Genomic DNA, 16,391 nt, shown 5'->3' with positions numbered 1-16,391 from the left:
CGGGGGGGAAGAGGGGTCCCTCAGCCCGGCCTGTGCCCTCTCGCAGTCTGGGACCCCTCGGGAGATAACGACCTGCTGGCTTAGGCCTGCTCCCGGGTGGCAGAGGGCAGGCCCAATCCCTAGGTGCAGCCCCTGGTCGGGCTCAGAGCAGGGCCGATTGGGGAGTTGGGGCGCTGCCCCCTGTCATGCACAGAGCAGGGAGATTGGGAGGTTGTGATGCCACCCTCAGTCACGATCAGGGTAGGGCCGATTGGGGGATTGGGGCACTGTCCCCTGTCACACTCAAGGCAGGGTCGATGGGGAGGTTGTGGCACCACCCTCAGTCGCGCACAGAGCAGGGCCAATCAGGGGGTTGGGGCGCTGCCCCCCGTCACACACAGAGCAGGGCCCATCAGGGGGTTGGGGCACCGCCCTCTATCACCCACAGAACACGGCCGATCAGGGGGTTGGGGTGCCGCCACTCTCACACTCAGGGCAGGGCCGATGGGGAGGTTATGACTCTACCCCGTCACACAGAGCAGGGCCCATGGGGGGTTGGGGGGGTTGGGGCGCCTTCCCCTGTCACGAACAGAGCAGGGTGGATAGGGAGGTTGTGGCCCCGCCCGCTGTCACACACAGAGCTGCAGGGCGATCAGGGGGTTTGGGCGCTGCCCCCTGTCACACTGATACTGGTGCCGGGAGGCCTCATGGCTCCGCTGATCCTGGTGCTGGGAGGCATATTACCCTTTGACTATATAGGGTAGAGGCCTGGTGCATGGGTGGGGGCGGCTGGTTTGCCCTGCAGGGTGTCCTGGATCAGGGTGGGGGTCCACTGGGGTGCCTGGCCAGCCTGGGTGAGGGGATGATAGCTGTTTGCAGCTGGCCACACATCCTTAGGGTGGGGGTCCCCACTGGGGTGCCTGGCCAGTCTGGGTGAGGGGCTGAGGGCTGTTTTCAGTCTGGGGGTGACTGAAGCTCCCAACTGCTCCTTTTTTTCTTCTTTTTTTTTTTTATTCTGGGCCAGCTTTAGCTTTGAGGCTTGGCTCCAGCTCTTAGGCCTCCGCGGCTGAAAGTAGGTTTCTGGCCTTTGCTTACAATGTTGAAAATCTGCTGGCTGAAGTCCGGTGGTATTTGTTACAGAGTTTCTTAAACTGCCCGCTCAGAGGCCTGCAGCCGCAGGCGAGGAACGTTGGTTTCCTCCGTCACTGAGGCAACCAAGCCTCATGTTAGTTTCAAGCTGCCTGGCTGCTGGCCGCCATCTTGGCTGACAGTTAATTTGCATATCTTGCTGATTAGCCAATGAAAAGGGTAGCGGTCGTACGCCAATTACCATGTTTCTCTTTTATTAGTGTAGATATTTTGAGTTATCCTGGATCATAGTTATAAAAGCTGCTTAAAATATTTCTGTGCTAGTTCCAAAATCTGGGTGATATTAATGTTGGTCTCTATTCACTGCCTCTCTCCTAAATATGGGTGGCATTTTATTGTTTCTTTTGTATGTATAGTATTTTTTTCTATTGCATTATGGATGTTGTGAATGATAAATTGTAGAAACTTGGGATTCTGTTATGTTCTTCTGAAAAATAGTTACCTATCTTTCATTTTTGTGTTACATCAGTTGATTAACTTATCTGAATTCCAACTCCAAACTATTGTCTTTCCTGTGGAATACAAGAACCATGATCTCTGTTTTATCACCAACTTGGGTACTTAAGATGTGCCTAGGCGCAGCGGTTCTCAACCTGTGGGTCGCGACCCCTTTGGTGGTTGAATGATCCTTTCACAGGGATCGCCTAAGACCATCCTGCACATCAGATATTTACATTACGATTCATAACAGTAGCAACATTACAGTTATGAAGTAGCAACGAAAATAATTTTATAGTTGGGTCACAACATGAGGAACTATTTAAAGGGCCAGAAGGTTGAGAACCACTGGCCTGTAGTGGTCGGCAAATTGCGGCTCGGCCAACCACGGCTCATGAGCCACATGCAGCTCTTTGGCCCCTTCAGTGTGGCTCTTCCACAAAATACCAACTTCTGCACATGAGCCACGAAGTTTCAGTCGCACTGTACATGCGCACCTGCATGTGGTATTTTGTGGAAGAGCCTCACTGAAGGGGCCAAAGAGCCGCATGTGGCTCGTGAGCCGCGGTTTGCCGACCACAGGTAGGGCATATGTATGTTTGTAGGTTTGGCATCAGTGAGGGATTTGGGAAGAGTTTTTACATATATTTTGAGGCTCTCTTTCTGTGGCTTGGTTTATCCCAGTATTGTTTCCTCACTTTATAGCAGCTGTGGTTGCTCTTAGTTCTGTATTCTGGTTCTTTAAGACAGTTGTTTTTTTTTTTTAAAAAAAGACTAAAACTGTGGTATTCTATTTGAGTTTTTAGCCACTTTGCATGACGCAGTCTGGAGCACTTCCAATATCTTCGTTCTTCTAAGCATACACATCCCTTCTGGCTTATCTTCTTTGGGTTGGTCTCCAATGTCTTCAGATATTTGGGTTTTTAACAAATATATTTTGTTAATATTTTATAGCTGTTATCAGTGAGAGGCTTGGTTCAATAAAAGCTACTCCACAATTATTAAAAGTAGAACCTTCACATGCAGGTTTAAAAATGCTCCTGTCATTTGTCAAATTTGTGGGGTTTTGAAAATGCAGATCATTGAAATCATGAAAACTTGTATAAACATACTACAGTATTTGAGCAAGCTTATCTATATCATAAAAGCCTAAACGACCGTTATGGCGGAAGGACCAGAACGACCAGTTGCTATGATGCGCACTGACCACCAGGGGCCAGATGCTCAGTGCAGAAGCTGCCCCTGGTGGTCAGTGTGCTCCCACAGGGGGAGTGCCGCTCAGCCAGAAGCTGGGCTCAGGAGCAGTAAGAGCAGCGAGCAGGTGGGTGGTAAGGAGCAAGGGCTCCTGGACTGCGAGAGGGTGCAGGCTGGGCTAAGGAATGCCCTCTGCCTCGTGTATGAATTTCATTTATAGAATAAAGACATCCAAATAAAAACAATAAAAATGTGGTGAATTTTCTAAATGTTTTCCATATTGTAGCAAAATTTTCATTTTTTTACATTATATAGACAGCCTTCTTGCAGATTGTCTATTTACTAAATATATACATATCACAGAAACAAAGATATTATTATCTACATGGTATACATGTTTAGATCTTTAATAAAAATGTATAACATGGAAAATAAATATTATTTATGTTTTCTTCAGACTTTGCTCTTTAAGCCACAAATCCAACAGTTTATTTAGTCAAGGTACTATTCAGGGGGAACAAGTCAATTATAATTGTATGGATAATGATGACTGACTTTTATGTCATTATCATTACATGACCTCAAGTTGAATAAGAGGCTGTAAATCAATACTCTATAAAGGTTCGCCAGCTATTTGTAGCCCTTTTACACTTGTAATGTTTTTATAATCTTAACCAAATAACCCATATTGCATATGGCAATAAATATTGCTCTGCTGCTTTTGAAAGGGATTAAACAGGCACAGCCTAATAGATCTAACATATAATGAAAATGGGCTGCAATCGATAATATACCCTGCTGAAGAGTCAATAAAAATTCAGATATTGACTGACTCTTCAAATTGGTCATTAACACCTAATTGGGGACCTTCCCTGACCAATACATGTTACTGATTTTTAAAAATAAACAGCAAAATAGCTGATGAAATTTCAATAAGCAACTGTTTTCTGATCACCAAGCAAGGCAATTAAATTAAGAAAAGGTTATTTTTAAATACATGATCAATAAGCATAACAGAAACAAATCAATGGAAAGACCCCAAAAAGTAAATATCAGTAATGTTTTTAGTTTATGAGTAAAAAACTCAATAAAGCAACAAAGGGATGGGGACTGAGTATTTCTTTTATGAAATATTTAATCTGGTAAGCTTCACTGAGGACTAAGTTTTGGCACCGCTTCATGCCTACTAAGGATAAATCTGAGTTAAAGAGCAGCACTCAGATTTCAGTTATCAATCTAATTCATAACTTTATGCATTTTGTTTATCTTCTCGGAGTTGCGCTTTCTTCATTTGTAAAATGGGAGTAATAAAACCTGCCCTGTGGGGTTACTTTGGGATTACACCATATTATTTAATGAGTATGAAATAGCTTTGAATCAATGTTACTTCCATACCTGTAATTCTTTTATAACTCTGTAACCTTGCTCACATTTTATTTATTTAGTTCTGTGGGGATATCAGGATGTCAATCAACTTTATATTTGTGGAACATACAATATAAAATAAGATAATTTTCACCAGCCATTTATTTCCTCCTTTTTTTCCCCTCCAATGATTACTCAGATCTAAGAAAGTACAGGCTTGTTCAATTCACATCAGAGCCAACAGGCCTGCATCAAAGCAGGGCACAGAGGCTCTTACCCACACCTACAAAACAGAATCCAAGGTCAGGGCCAAGTTCAGGACTAGTCAGAGGTGAGCTGGGAGACAAAGATCATAGAGCAAAACTAACAATGTCCTGGCACAGGGTGAGAGATGTTGGGTCCTGCCTGAAACAGTGTTTGTGTAAGGAAGTTTGCTTTGTTTGAAGGGGCTGAACTACCTACATTTATTCCACATGCCAGCAAGACATGAGCTAAAGTTTTGGCCTTTTAAAAACAGGATTCCCAGCATATATCTTTCTTCTCACTACCTATGTCTTTTTACACTACATATTAAAATTTTATAAACCTAGAATAAATCCCAGTAACACAAATTACTAACATTATATATACATAATGGTATATATATATATATATATATATATATATATATACACACACACCATTATGTATACTCTGTATAATCATATGTATCTATATCTATATCTATCTCTATCTCTCTATCTCCATATAGATGTATATCTATAGTATGTGAATATATATATATATATATACACACACACACACACAATCACCTAATCTAAGAGGCAAGAACAATTACAAATTCAAGTACTCTATCAGTCACTCAACAGGCATGTATGATCTCAGAATAAAGTCTATACTCATATGCTATCCCCTTTCCCTGGTATGTTTTCTTTTTTGTTCTCCCATTTCTCTGCCAAATAAACTTCTATTTTTCTTTCAAGTTTCAGCTCAAGATCCAATAAGCCTGTCTTAATGATATTTTTATTCCCAAATCTTTTATGGTATCTGGCATAGTATGTGTTCAACACATATTTGAGGAATAATTGTACAGTTAAATGCAAAATTGTGATATATTATAAAAGAGAAAGACATATAGACAAACCTTATTTATTTAATCATATGTCATTTTCCAGCCTAGAGAATAAAATATCTGAGGTAGAGAGATATGTTATATATCACTCTGGGAACGATCAAATTATTTTTAAATTTATCACCTGACAAACTTTATACAGTTGAAGTTGTTTCCAATAGCCTTGTATACTCAGATAAAACTTTTTTTAAAAAGCTAAATAATCTTTGTGTATTCTGTACCTTTAAAATCTTTCTTTTTTATATTTTATTGATTTTTTACAGAGAGGAAGGGAGAGGTGATAGAGAGTTAGAAACATCGATGAGAGAGAAACATCGATCAGCTGCCTCCTGCACACACCTCACTGGGGATGTGCCTGCAACCAAGGTACATGCCCTTGACCGGAATTGAACCTGGGACCCTTGAGTCCACAGGCCGACGCTCTATCCACTGAGCCAAACCGGTTAGGGCATTCTGTACCTTTATAAACACTCTACATTTCCTCATAAAAACAATAACAGTTTCATGAATGGCTAATATTTTCCTGACCAATAATTATATTAGCTGAAATATCACATCAACAGAATGTCTCATTGAAATGAGGTTGGAGCATAAAGATGATCTTGGGGCCTGGGAGAGACCAATTTATCAGGAAGAATGAATTGTATAGTGACTGCATTTAAGTAAAAAAAAAAGTAAGTTCTGAACTTCTGGAAAACAAAGAAAAATTGGAAACCTCAAGTAACATTTAGCTGGAGAAAAGTAAAAGTCAGGAGGGCTATTGGGATGGGGTGGGGGATGAGAGGGATTTTAGAGACCCGTGAGTTTGGGGAGATCAAAGAAGAGAGAGAAGATTACTGGGAAGCTGCTTTTTTGGAGACCCTAAGAGGGACTTAGATGAGAACTGAGGCGTTGCCTGGTCCTATGAATTCACTTACCTCTCTGGAAGTTTTGGAAGGCAGCTATGCTCACCACTATACCACCAACGCAACCTAAGTCTCTGGAAGTTTTGGAAGGCAGCTATGCTCACACTATACCACCAACGCAACCTAACTCTCTGGAAGTTTTGAAAGTGATTGCAATAGAGATTCTAATAATTAGTTATAACTAATAATAATAACTAATAATCATTAGTTAAAATAATTTTTATTTGCTATGCTATTTTTTAATCCTCACCCAAAGATATGTTTTTCTTGATTTGAGAGAAAGAGGGAAAAGTGAGAGAGAGAGAGAGAGAGAAGCATCAATGTAAAAGAGAAACATTAATCAGTTGCCTCCCAACAGGAGATAGAATCTGCAACCTAGGTATGTGCTCTGACCGGAAATCGAACCTGCGACATTTTTGGCATAAGGGAGGATGCTCCAACCAATTGAGTCACCTGGCCAAGGCTATTTGCTATACTATTGTTTCTTTCAATGAAATTCTAAGGATAGCCATGACCACAAAGTGGCATAGATATACGTCTGTTTCATATGGTAGAAACCATGTAGGGTAATGATTAAGAAGATGGACTCTGGAGCCAGATCGCTTGGGCTTAAATCACCGCTCTGCTGCTTGCTAGTTGTCATCTTGGCAAGCTGCTGAACTTTTTAACAAAATAGCGGTTATAGTAGTGCGTATCTCATGTATGCATTGTGTGTAGCAAGTTAGTCCGTGCAGATGTAGAGTGTTAGAACAGTCCCTGACAGAACAGTGCCTGGAACTTTATAAACATTCATTAATGCTGGATACTATTACTGTTATTGTTATTTTTTTAAATATATTCCTATTTATTTCAGAGAGGAAAGGAAAGGGAGAGATAGAAACATCAATGATGAGAAGAGAGAGAACATTGATTGGCTGCCTCCTGTATGCCCCCGCTATAGATCCAGCATGAACCCGGGCATGTGCCCTGATGGAATCGATCCATGTCCTCTGGGTTCATCGGTTGACACTCAACCACTGAGCCATACTGGCTGAGCATTATTGTTATTTTTAATATGATTCTTATTCAGAGGATGCAGAAAAACATTTATGAGGCCAGTATTTATAATTCATTTATTTTATAAATATACTAGAGGCCCGGTGCACAAGATTTGTGCATGCATCGAGGGGGTCCCTCTGCCTGGCCTGTGCCTTCTGGCAGCCCGGAAGCCCTCAGGAGATGTCCGACTGACAGCTTAGCACAGTTGGACATCCTTAGCACTGCCACAAAGGCAGGAGAGGCTCCCGCCACTGCTGCTGCACTGAGCGGTGCTCTCCCTGTGGGAGCACACTGGCCAACAGGGGGCAGCTCCTGCGTTGAGCGCCTGACCCTGGTAGTCAGTGTGCATCATAGCAACAGGTCGTTCTGCTTTTGGTCAATTTGCATATTACCCTTTTATTATATAGGATTGAGTGGTTACTCTGTACCCAGCATGTGCTAAGTTTTGAAGATAACATAGAAAACATTTTATGAATTCAAAACTCCAGGGTTCTCAGTAAAACACCAGGACATGAGATTTAGTCAGTAAAAGGCTTTTTTTGTCAGAGGTTGAACTGATATGGACCTACTTGGCGCGTGTACAGAACAGAAACTTCCTAAAGGGTTAGCATGTTCCTTACATAACTTGGGTCAAATGATCTGTAATCTCAAATGCTCCAAGATGAGTCTTTCAGTTAAAGAGTGATTTATGATGAGTGACTTTACTATTGAAAATAGGTCTTTCAAATACAAATACTAGACATGTAGGAAGCAGAATTGACAGTAATTCACAGAAAATAAAAAGCCGGAGTTGGCTTCTCATATGGAATGAAAGGCCTCCCAGCCCTGAATTGAAATGGGGCTCTGAGATTATTTCTAAGGAAGCCAAATACTTTCATTTTATCTAAAAATGATTTCTGGTGTAATCATGGACAACGATGATTGCTTGTTTCTGGTAAGATATTGCTGTATAATAATGCTATGTAGTACAGAGGCAGTAAAGAATGGTTTTCCAAAATCTTTAATCATTCTCTATTTCCCCCAGTCTGGATATAAAGAAGTTACAGTAACCATTTACATTAAATGATAATTGGAGCATAAAAATTGACCATGAAAAACAGATGCATAGTTGTATAAAATCTTTACATGTGGTTACAGTTTACTATTAGATCAGCACTTTCAACCATTTTCAACTCATGACTCACATTAACTCATTACTAAGATTCTGCAGCATACCAAAAATATGTATTTTTGTGCTGATCTGACAAAAATAATAGGCATAGGGGGAGAGATCAACCAAAGGATTTGTATGCGTGCATATAAGCCTAACCAATGGTCACAGACACCAGGGGGGTGAAGGCATGAGTGACGGAGGGGGTGCAGGGGCAATGGGGAGATAAGGACACATATGTAATACCTTAATGAATAAAGAAAAAACATTAAAAATAAATAAATAGGCATAATTTTGATTAATTTACAAAATAATAATAATAGCAAATACCTTCTCTTTTTGCTCAACGTGGCTTTTTAAAAAAATTAGGTGCCTATAATTGTAATAAGGATTTCTGGTGCCAAGAATTATCTAATCAGACAGAAACTTATTATGCAACATGACCAATATGATGCAACTCTATTTTATGACCTATAGATTTGTGGTTCTGCCCAGGGTATTCACATCAAATGGCTACTGTTGTGTTGGCTGTTGTCATTGTATATATTTGTGTGTGTGTGTGTGTGTGTGTGTGCATTTTACAATCTAAGGGAAAAGAGGTCAGTGTCCCTAACTGAATAGTCAGGCAATGCATGCTTTAAAAATTCTTGTGGCACACTATGAAAAATGCTATACTAGATAATAGCTTAAATGGAAGATGGATTATTCAATGAGATTTTTGCCAATAATAGGAACAAAAGATTTTTAAAGAATGTGTGTTAGAGACAGTACTTTCTAATTAAGTATTAGAGGTTAATAAATTAAGAAGATTGCTTTAAATTCCATATTAAAGATGCACAAAGAAAAATGTTCATTTGAAAACACATGTTATTTGTATTGTACTTAAGTCAGGTATTTATCACTGATAATTTCTTTTTGATTGATGTCTTAATTTTATTTTAAAATGCAGCAAAACTATATCATATTGTTTCTGGTCCACACACCTTCATTTGTCCATCTCTTTCAGGTTTATTTCCTGCCGTCTTGAATCTTGCTTCCAATGCGTACATCACCACGAATGCAACATGTGGAGAGAAAGGACCTGAAATGTATTGCAAATTGGTCGAGCATGTGCCTGGGCAGCCCGTCAGGGACCCCCAGTGTCGAATCTGCAATCAAAACAGCAGCAATCCAAATCGTACGTATTTTAACGTTGCATTTGGCAATGGGCAGTATCTATAACTGAGAGATTTTGAGGAGAAGTTTAAAAGTTCAAGGGCTTGTGGCCCCCCAAATTTCTAGAACTTCCTTTCCACTGTGAGCTTTTTCATAGCCTTTCTCCATCACTTGACACACATTTGATTTCCTTATCTGAACCAGGAACAGTGCTTGAGCAGGTTTTTCTAGCTGAAGACCTGTGGCAGGCATTAGGTTTACCACCTCCAAAATCATACCCAAGGATGTGGTTGCTAATTTAGACTTTAGTCATTCATTGGTCACTTATGTGCCAGGTACTGTGTTGGAAATCCAACAGGAATAGGTGTGGTCCCTGGCTTCAACGAATGAAGAAATGGGCAAAAGCGGACCATTACTAGATAGTGTGGTAGATACAATGAAAGAATGAACATAGGACCCCGAGGGGGAGAGGGATAGTCACAAAGTCAGTCTTGGTGTAAATGAAGGCTTGTCAGATAAAGTGATAGCTAAACTGAGGTCCAAGATTGGGCTGAGCAGGTGAAAGGGAGAGAGAGGGACGAGAAGAAGGAATGCCAGGAAGATCAATCAGAGTAAGGCAGAAAACCTCACTTGCTCTGGAAACTGCAAGTAGTTAGGAATGTCTGGAATGGAGAGTGTTAGAGGGCAGAGAGTAGAGATGAGTCTGGTGCAGAGGCAGGAAGCAGATAGTGAAGGTGAAGAGTGTTGTAAGGACAGGTGCCATGCAAAGCCACCTGGGTGGCCTCTAGGAACAGCTCTGATATCTCAGACTCATGCATGTATTTATTCGGCCAGCATCTGAACACCTGCCATGAGCGATACATTTTACTGAAACATAATATTAAGTCATACATAGCCCTTGATTTAAGAGGTTTCGAGGAGAACAGAGGGGAAATGGACAAGTAAATCAAGTGTTAAGGGAGCATCTAGGGCAGTGGTTTTCAACCTTCCTAATGCCGCGACCCTTTAATACAGTTTCTCATGTTGTGGTGACCCCCAACCATAAAATTATTTTCGTTGCTACTTCATAACTGTAATTTTGCTACTGTTATGAATCGCCATGTAAATATCTGATATGCTATATGTGTTTTCCGATGGTCGTGACCCACAGGTTGAGAACTGCTGATCTAGAGATTCCTGGGAGAAAGTGACCATGTACGGAAAAACTAAAGTTAGTAAGATGAAAAAGAGAAAAGTTTTATAAAAGAAAAAGCAAACATAAATCTTGCAGCTATAAAAGAGCATGATATAGTCAGAGAACTGTAAGTAATTTAGTTTAAAGAGTAAAGCATTTTTATGGAGAAGGGGAAAATGGTGTGAGATGAAGGCTGATTTAGAAATGTGCATGGGGAAATCATTAAATATATATAGTGGGGAGGTTAATAAAGTGAATACTTAATGTCAATGAGGTGAGTTATAATGGGATTAAACTTCACAGTTATATTACTTTTAAACTTGCTTAGTGTTCCTTCTCTTTTTGTTTTAAGTTGTAAAACTTATAAAATGAAAAAAGCTTTCTCTCACAATTTACATTTTTATATCAAAAGAAAGTTGGGAGGCTTTGAGCAATCTTTCTTGCAGCTGATTAAAAGAAGGAATGCTAGTCCCCTGTCTGTTACTAATTTAGAGATGCTAAAAACAGTGTATCTGGAAAATTGGGACTTTTGTGATTACAATTGCTGGTCTTATACTAGTATTAGTATATGAAGGAATGTTAAAAAAATAGTAAAGAAACCAAAGATGGCAACCACCAGAACCTTCCTTGCTTTTTAATGACTCTGGTTCTGTTCTGTGGTGTAGACTGTTGTGGGAGGGTGCAGGGTGGAAGTGATGGAACACACCCCATCTGCTTGCTATTCCTGTATAGCATGATGAGAGCAAAGGATCTAACTTGAGCCATGGGAAAACATAAAAAGCAAGAAAATTGAAGAAAGGACCAAAAAAACAAATCAACTGATGGACTATTAGCTTTAGGTTCATTAGGGGAAATGATGAAGGTGGGGAGAAACTGCCATGAGTTCAGGAACTGGTGGCCTTGATGATTTCATAAATAATGTGAGAAAGCCTGGAGGCATGGAAATGTTTTGGGGGGAATGGTGGGATGGTGTTGGGAGTATATAAATGTGTGTTTAGGATGGGCTAGGAAGAGAGGAAGGGTTAGAGTTATAGTATGTAAAATAATGTGTGTGTCTGTATGGATGCATATATATGTGTGTGTCTGTATTGAAATATAAATCCACATACAGGGTGGGTAAAAGTAGGTTTATAGTTGTGAGAATACAAAGCAGAGTTTATTTTTGTATTATTTATTAATTACTGTATTATTTTCCATATGAATAACTGTATTTATAGTTCCTGCCTACAAGTATAATGCTAGGGTAAATAAGGCTTAGCTAAAGAAAGCAATTAGACAAATGTTCAAAACAGTAAGCTCAGGACTATGTCTGTGGTACATATTATAAATGACGTGGATTTTGAGAAGGAAAGCATCAATGAGAACTGAAGGAACAAGAGAAAGTTCCAAGAAGGTGGTTAGACTTAAAAGCTGAATGACTTGCAATATGAGAGGAAGGCATTCCAGAAAAGGAGGAAGAGAAGGAAATGTCAATCATAAGAGACAGGTTATAAGAAAAGTGCAAAGATGAGGCTGGAGGAAAAACTGAGTGGAAACTTGGTTGAAAAATGAATGAGATGCGTTCACTAAATTTAGTCCAAGAGCAGCTTTTCCTTCCCTCTTCAAGTTCCATATTCAAGATCTCTTTGTCTCAATGGAAGGCATCCATAGTTACGCAATCTACTCCATATTTTCACATTGGGACAAAGAAACAAACTGCTTCAGTAAAGCAGGTACAGATGAGGTATGTTTTGTATTTTCCATTTTAATTGATTTGTAGTGCTTTTTAAATTTATCACAGTCTAGATTTACTCTGTGCAATTAATTTTAAATTCCTAGCTTCATTACATTTTAAAATCCTGTTTTAGAACTGGACATTTAGAAAGAATACCCCACCAGAATAAAAATCTAGCAATAACTCACATGAATATATTTTAGTAAAAGTTGTAGCAACAGATGATAAAATTCCACAAATTCAGTGAACAGCTAGAATAAATATGGAAGCCTATACTTAATCATCATACAAAGGAGAGGAGACTTGAACTTTCTACTATTAATAGATTGTGTTTCCCAATTAAAAAGAAAGATTGGAAAGGTTTACTTTATTAACAATTTCCTCACCAAATTTTAGATGCTGTTAGCTTTGGATTGACTTGTGTAGCTATTCCTGTTAAGAATATTATGTTTCCATCTCTTGTAAAGCTAGGAAGTATGCAATTAATCAGTTTTTGCAAATAAATTATGATTAAACTTTCATAATGGGGATTATGGTTAATTATTAATTCAACCCACAGACTTCCTTTTTTTTGTGAATAAGTCTCATATTAATTTGACCTGAAGTGGAAGATATCAAAATTTCCAATTAGACAGCTCCTCTCACAATTACTTGAGTCATGAATTTGATTTGGAAATGTGGCTTTGTGTGGGTGTTTTTCTATCACACATTAAACCCACAATCTGTAAAGAAGATTCAAGAGGATGTTGAGGAAATGTTTGTTGTGTTATTTATTTTTCTTTAGAAATGCCAGTAATAATTCATTTATGAATTCTGATTCCTATGGGCCAATTACATCACCCACTCACACCACCAAGGGCATTTATTTGCTATTTTGTTATGCTCTGGTATTTGTTGTCATTATAAAGAACTGACACCTTCTTTAGCTTCAGCAGAACAAGTTAACTAGCGTTAATTATTCAGAATATATAGCAAATTTAATTTTCATTAATGAGATTGGATGCCTCATCTCAGTGGATTGCTAATGTAAAAAGACCTGATACAAAGTCCATATAGCTATTTAGTTGAATTAAATAATTTACCAATAAAAATTAATTATTTTTGTCCTGCCCTATAACTCATATTAACAAAGTAACTCAGATACATAAGTCTTGGTTTTCAATTAAACAGGTTTAAGCAGATTACATTAATAAAATTATTATGTAATGAAAGTGTTCATAATCTGAAAATGCATATTTACTGAATATTCAGTTTTTAATATTTCTTTCTTTTGAAGATAATTTTACTTTACTATTACACTTCTATTGCAATGAGGACTTCATTTGGCTTGATTTTTATATTAAAATATTTTGTTAAATGCAATTTGTCTCCATTTAAAATTCAGAACAGTGTACATTTTTTAAAAATATATTTTTATTGATTTCAGAGAGGAAGGGAGAGGGAGAGAGAGAGAGATAGAAGCACCAATGATGAGAGAGAATCATTGATCAGCTACCTCTTGCATACCCCCTGCTGGGGGTTGAGCCCGAAACCCAGGCATTTGCCCTTGGCTGGAATCGAACCCAGGACCCTTCGGTCTGCAGGCCAATGCTCTATCCACTGAGCCAAACCAGGTAGGGCCAGAGCAGTGTACATTTTGAACAGATATATAATTAATTTTATATTGTTGTAATGTACCCCGCGAATCACAGAAGGAAGACTCAAGAAGTCGAATTAAAGAGTCACATTTATTGCAATCCAGGACTCCGAGGGGGCATTTCGCTCTCCCAAATCTCAAAGTGATAAGATGGCCTTAACACCAGATTTATGTAGGCAAAAATCACAAAGTTATTGATTACATCCCAGGGTTTGGAATGAGGAAACTGGTTCGCAAAAAAGCAGTTTACAGAAGCAGAATTAAGCATGTTAATTATAGTTTTGGGTCTCCAGATTACTGAGTTGACAGGAACACATTATCTAGAGCCCTCGGGCCGAAACCGGTTTGGCTCAGTGGATAGAGCGTCGGCCTGCGGACTGAAAGGTCCTAGGTTCGATTCCAGTCAAGGGCATGTACCTGGGTTGCGGGCACATCTCCAGTGGGGGATGTGCAGGAGGCGGCTGATCGATGTTTCTCTCTCATCGATGTTTCTGACTCTCTATCTCTCTCCCTTCCTCTCTGTAAAAAATCAATAAAATATATTAAAAAAAAAAAAAAAAGAAAAGAAAAAAGAAAAAGAGCCCACGGGTCTTGGGACCACTGAGTTATCAGGAACACATTATCTAGAGCCATCGAGGCAATTTAGAGCAATTGCGCTGTCCTGGTTTTTGGGACCACTGAGTTGACAGGGAAACATTATCTGGAACCCTCAGGTCTTGGGATAATTGTGCTGTCCTGGTTCCCAGGTACAGAAGAATGTGCTTCGATAACCAGTAAGATCTCAATCAATGGGATACTCACATTACAGTCAATAAGGCATTCAATCGAATGGGATGATTTATATAATTCAGAAAATCAAAGTAACTTTTCTATTGTTAAGCCAAACAGCAGGGTTAGAGTTAAACTAAAGTTTCTACCTGAGATGATTGCTACCATACTTCAATATCTTGTAACGTACCCTGCGAATCACAGAAGGACGCCTCAAGAAGTCGAATTAAAGAGTCACATTTATTGAAATCCCAGACTATGAGGGGCCATTCCCAAATCTCATAGCAATAAGATGGTGGCAAAACCAGACTTATATAGGCAAAAATCACAAAGGTATTGATTACATCCTAGGGTTTGGAATGAGGCACCTGGCTCACAAAAAAGCAGATTACAGAAGCAGAATTAAGCATGTTAATTACAGTTTCGGGTCTGGGGTCACTGAATTGACAGAAATACATTATCTAGAGCCCTCAGGTAACCTGGGTTAAATTTAGGCATGTTATCTAAATTACAGTTTGGGGTCTCCGGATCACGCATTATCTAGAGCCCTCGGGTCTCCCGACCAGTGAGTTGTCAGGACAATTTAGAGTAATTGTTCTTTTCTGGTCTCGGGACCACTAAGTCAGCTGGAACGCACCACCTGTGGCCACTAAAACAATTTAGGGTAATTGTGCTGTCCTGTTTCCAGGTACAGAAGATGTGCTCTCTAAGATCAGTATAACAATCAATGGGATAGTCATTCAATCGAATGGGATGATTTATACAATCCAGAAAATCAAAATAACCTGTCCATTGTTAAACAAAGCAAATAGGTACATAAGCCAAACAGTAGGGTTAAAGTTAAACTATAGATGGTAGCTACCATACTTCAAATATATATGCATATTAATGTTTATATCAATAGTTGTCATGTTTCTCATGTAACCCTGTAAGTTGAGAGTTCCCATCCAAGATATTTTTACTAGTCAATGGCAAGATGAGGAAATGAGAACAAAATTCTAAATTTTTCATGAAAAAAAGGAATACCTTAAAAACTATCCTTTATTTTGATATTATGGTTTAAAAAAAATCTTTTGTTGCTTTTAAATGTCCTTTATTTTATGAAACAATAGTGGTGTTATATTAAATGATAGTAAAGTAGACAGGAGGCTGTTATTACCTGGAAAAATAAAGAGCTTGAACTCCTGTGTCAATTCCACAAATCTTTCTCTCACACATTTTTTAATTCTTTTTTTCCCCCTGAAAATTAAGAATGTGGGAGGCACTGCTATGAGTGGATTTTTGTTATTCCTACTGCAGGTATGACACACAGAGTTTATTTAGGTCAGGGGTCCTCAAACTGCGGCCCGCGGGCCACATGCAAATACAAATATTGTATTTGTTCCCGTTTTGTTTTTTTACTTCAAAATAAGATATGTGCAGTGTGCATAGGAATTTGTTCAGTTTTTTTTTTTTTTAAACTATAGTCCGACCCTCCAACGGTCTGAGGGACAGTGAACTGGCCCTGTTTAAAAAGTTTGAGGACCCCTGGTTTAGGTGACTTGTTCATGGCCAGTTAAGTACTAAATGGTGGAACCAGGTGGACTATCTCACT

The 16,391-nt window shown here is 39.2% G+C and overlaps 1 protein-coding gene across 2 annotated transcripts in view; it reads left to right on the top strand.

Annotated features, from left to right (window-relative positions):
• LAMA2 (laminin subunit alpha 2) overlaps positions 1 to 16,391 on the top strand; it is a 478,805-nt gene that overhangs the window by 110,548 nt on the left and 351,866 nt on the right. For both annotated transcript variants that reach the window (XM_081094172.1, XM_081094171.1), the window contains exon 2: positions 9,357 to 9,527. In XM_081094172.1, coding sequence (XP_080950298.1) covers positions 9,357 to 9,527 — 171 coding nt within the window. The remainder of the gene's footprint in view (positions 1 to 9,356; positions 9,528 to 16,391) is intronic.

This window comes from Myotis nattereri (genome assembly GCF_964212035.1).
Source record: "Myotis nattereri genome assembly, chromosome: 6".
In the NCBI taxonomy this organism is placed as follows: domain Eukaryota; kingdom Metazoa; phylum Chordata; class Mammalia; order Chiroptera; family Vespertilionidae; genus Myotis; species Myotis nattereri.
This window is presented reverse-complemented; position numbering and strand designations above follow the sequence as displayed.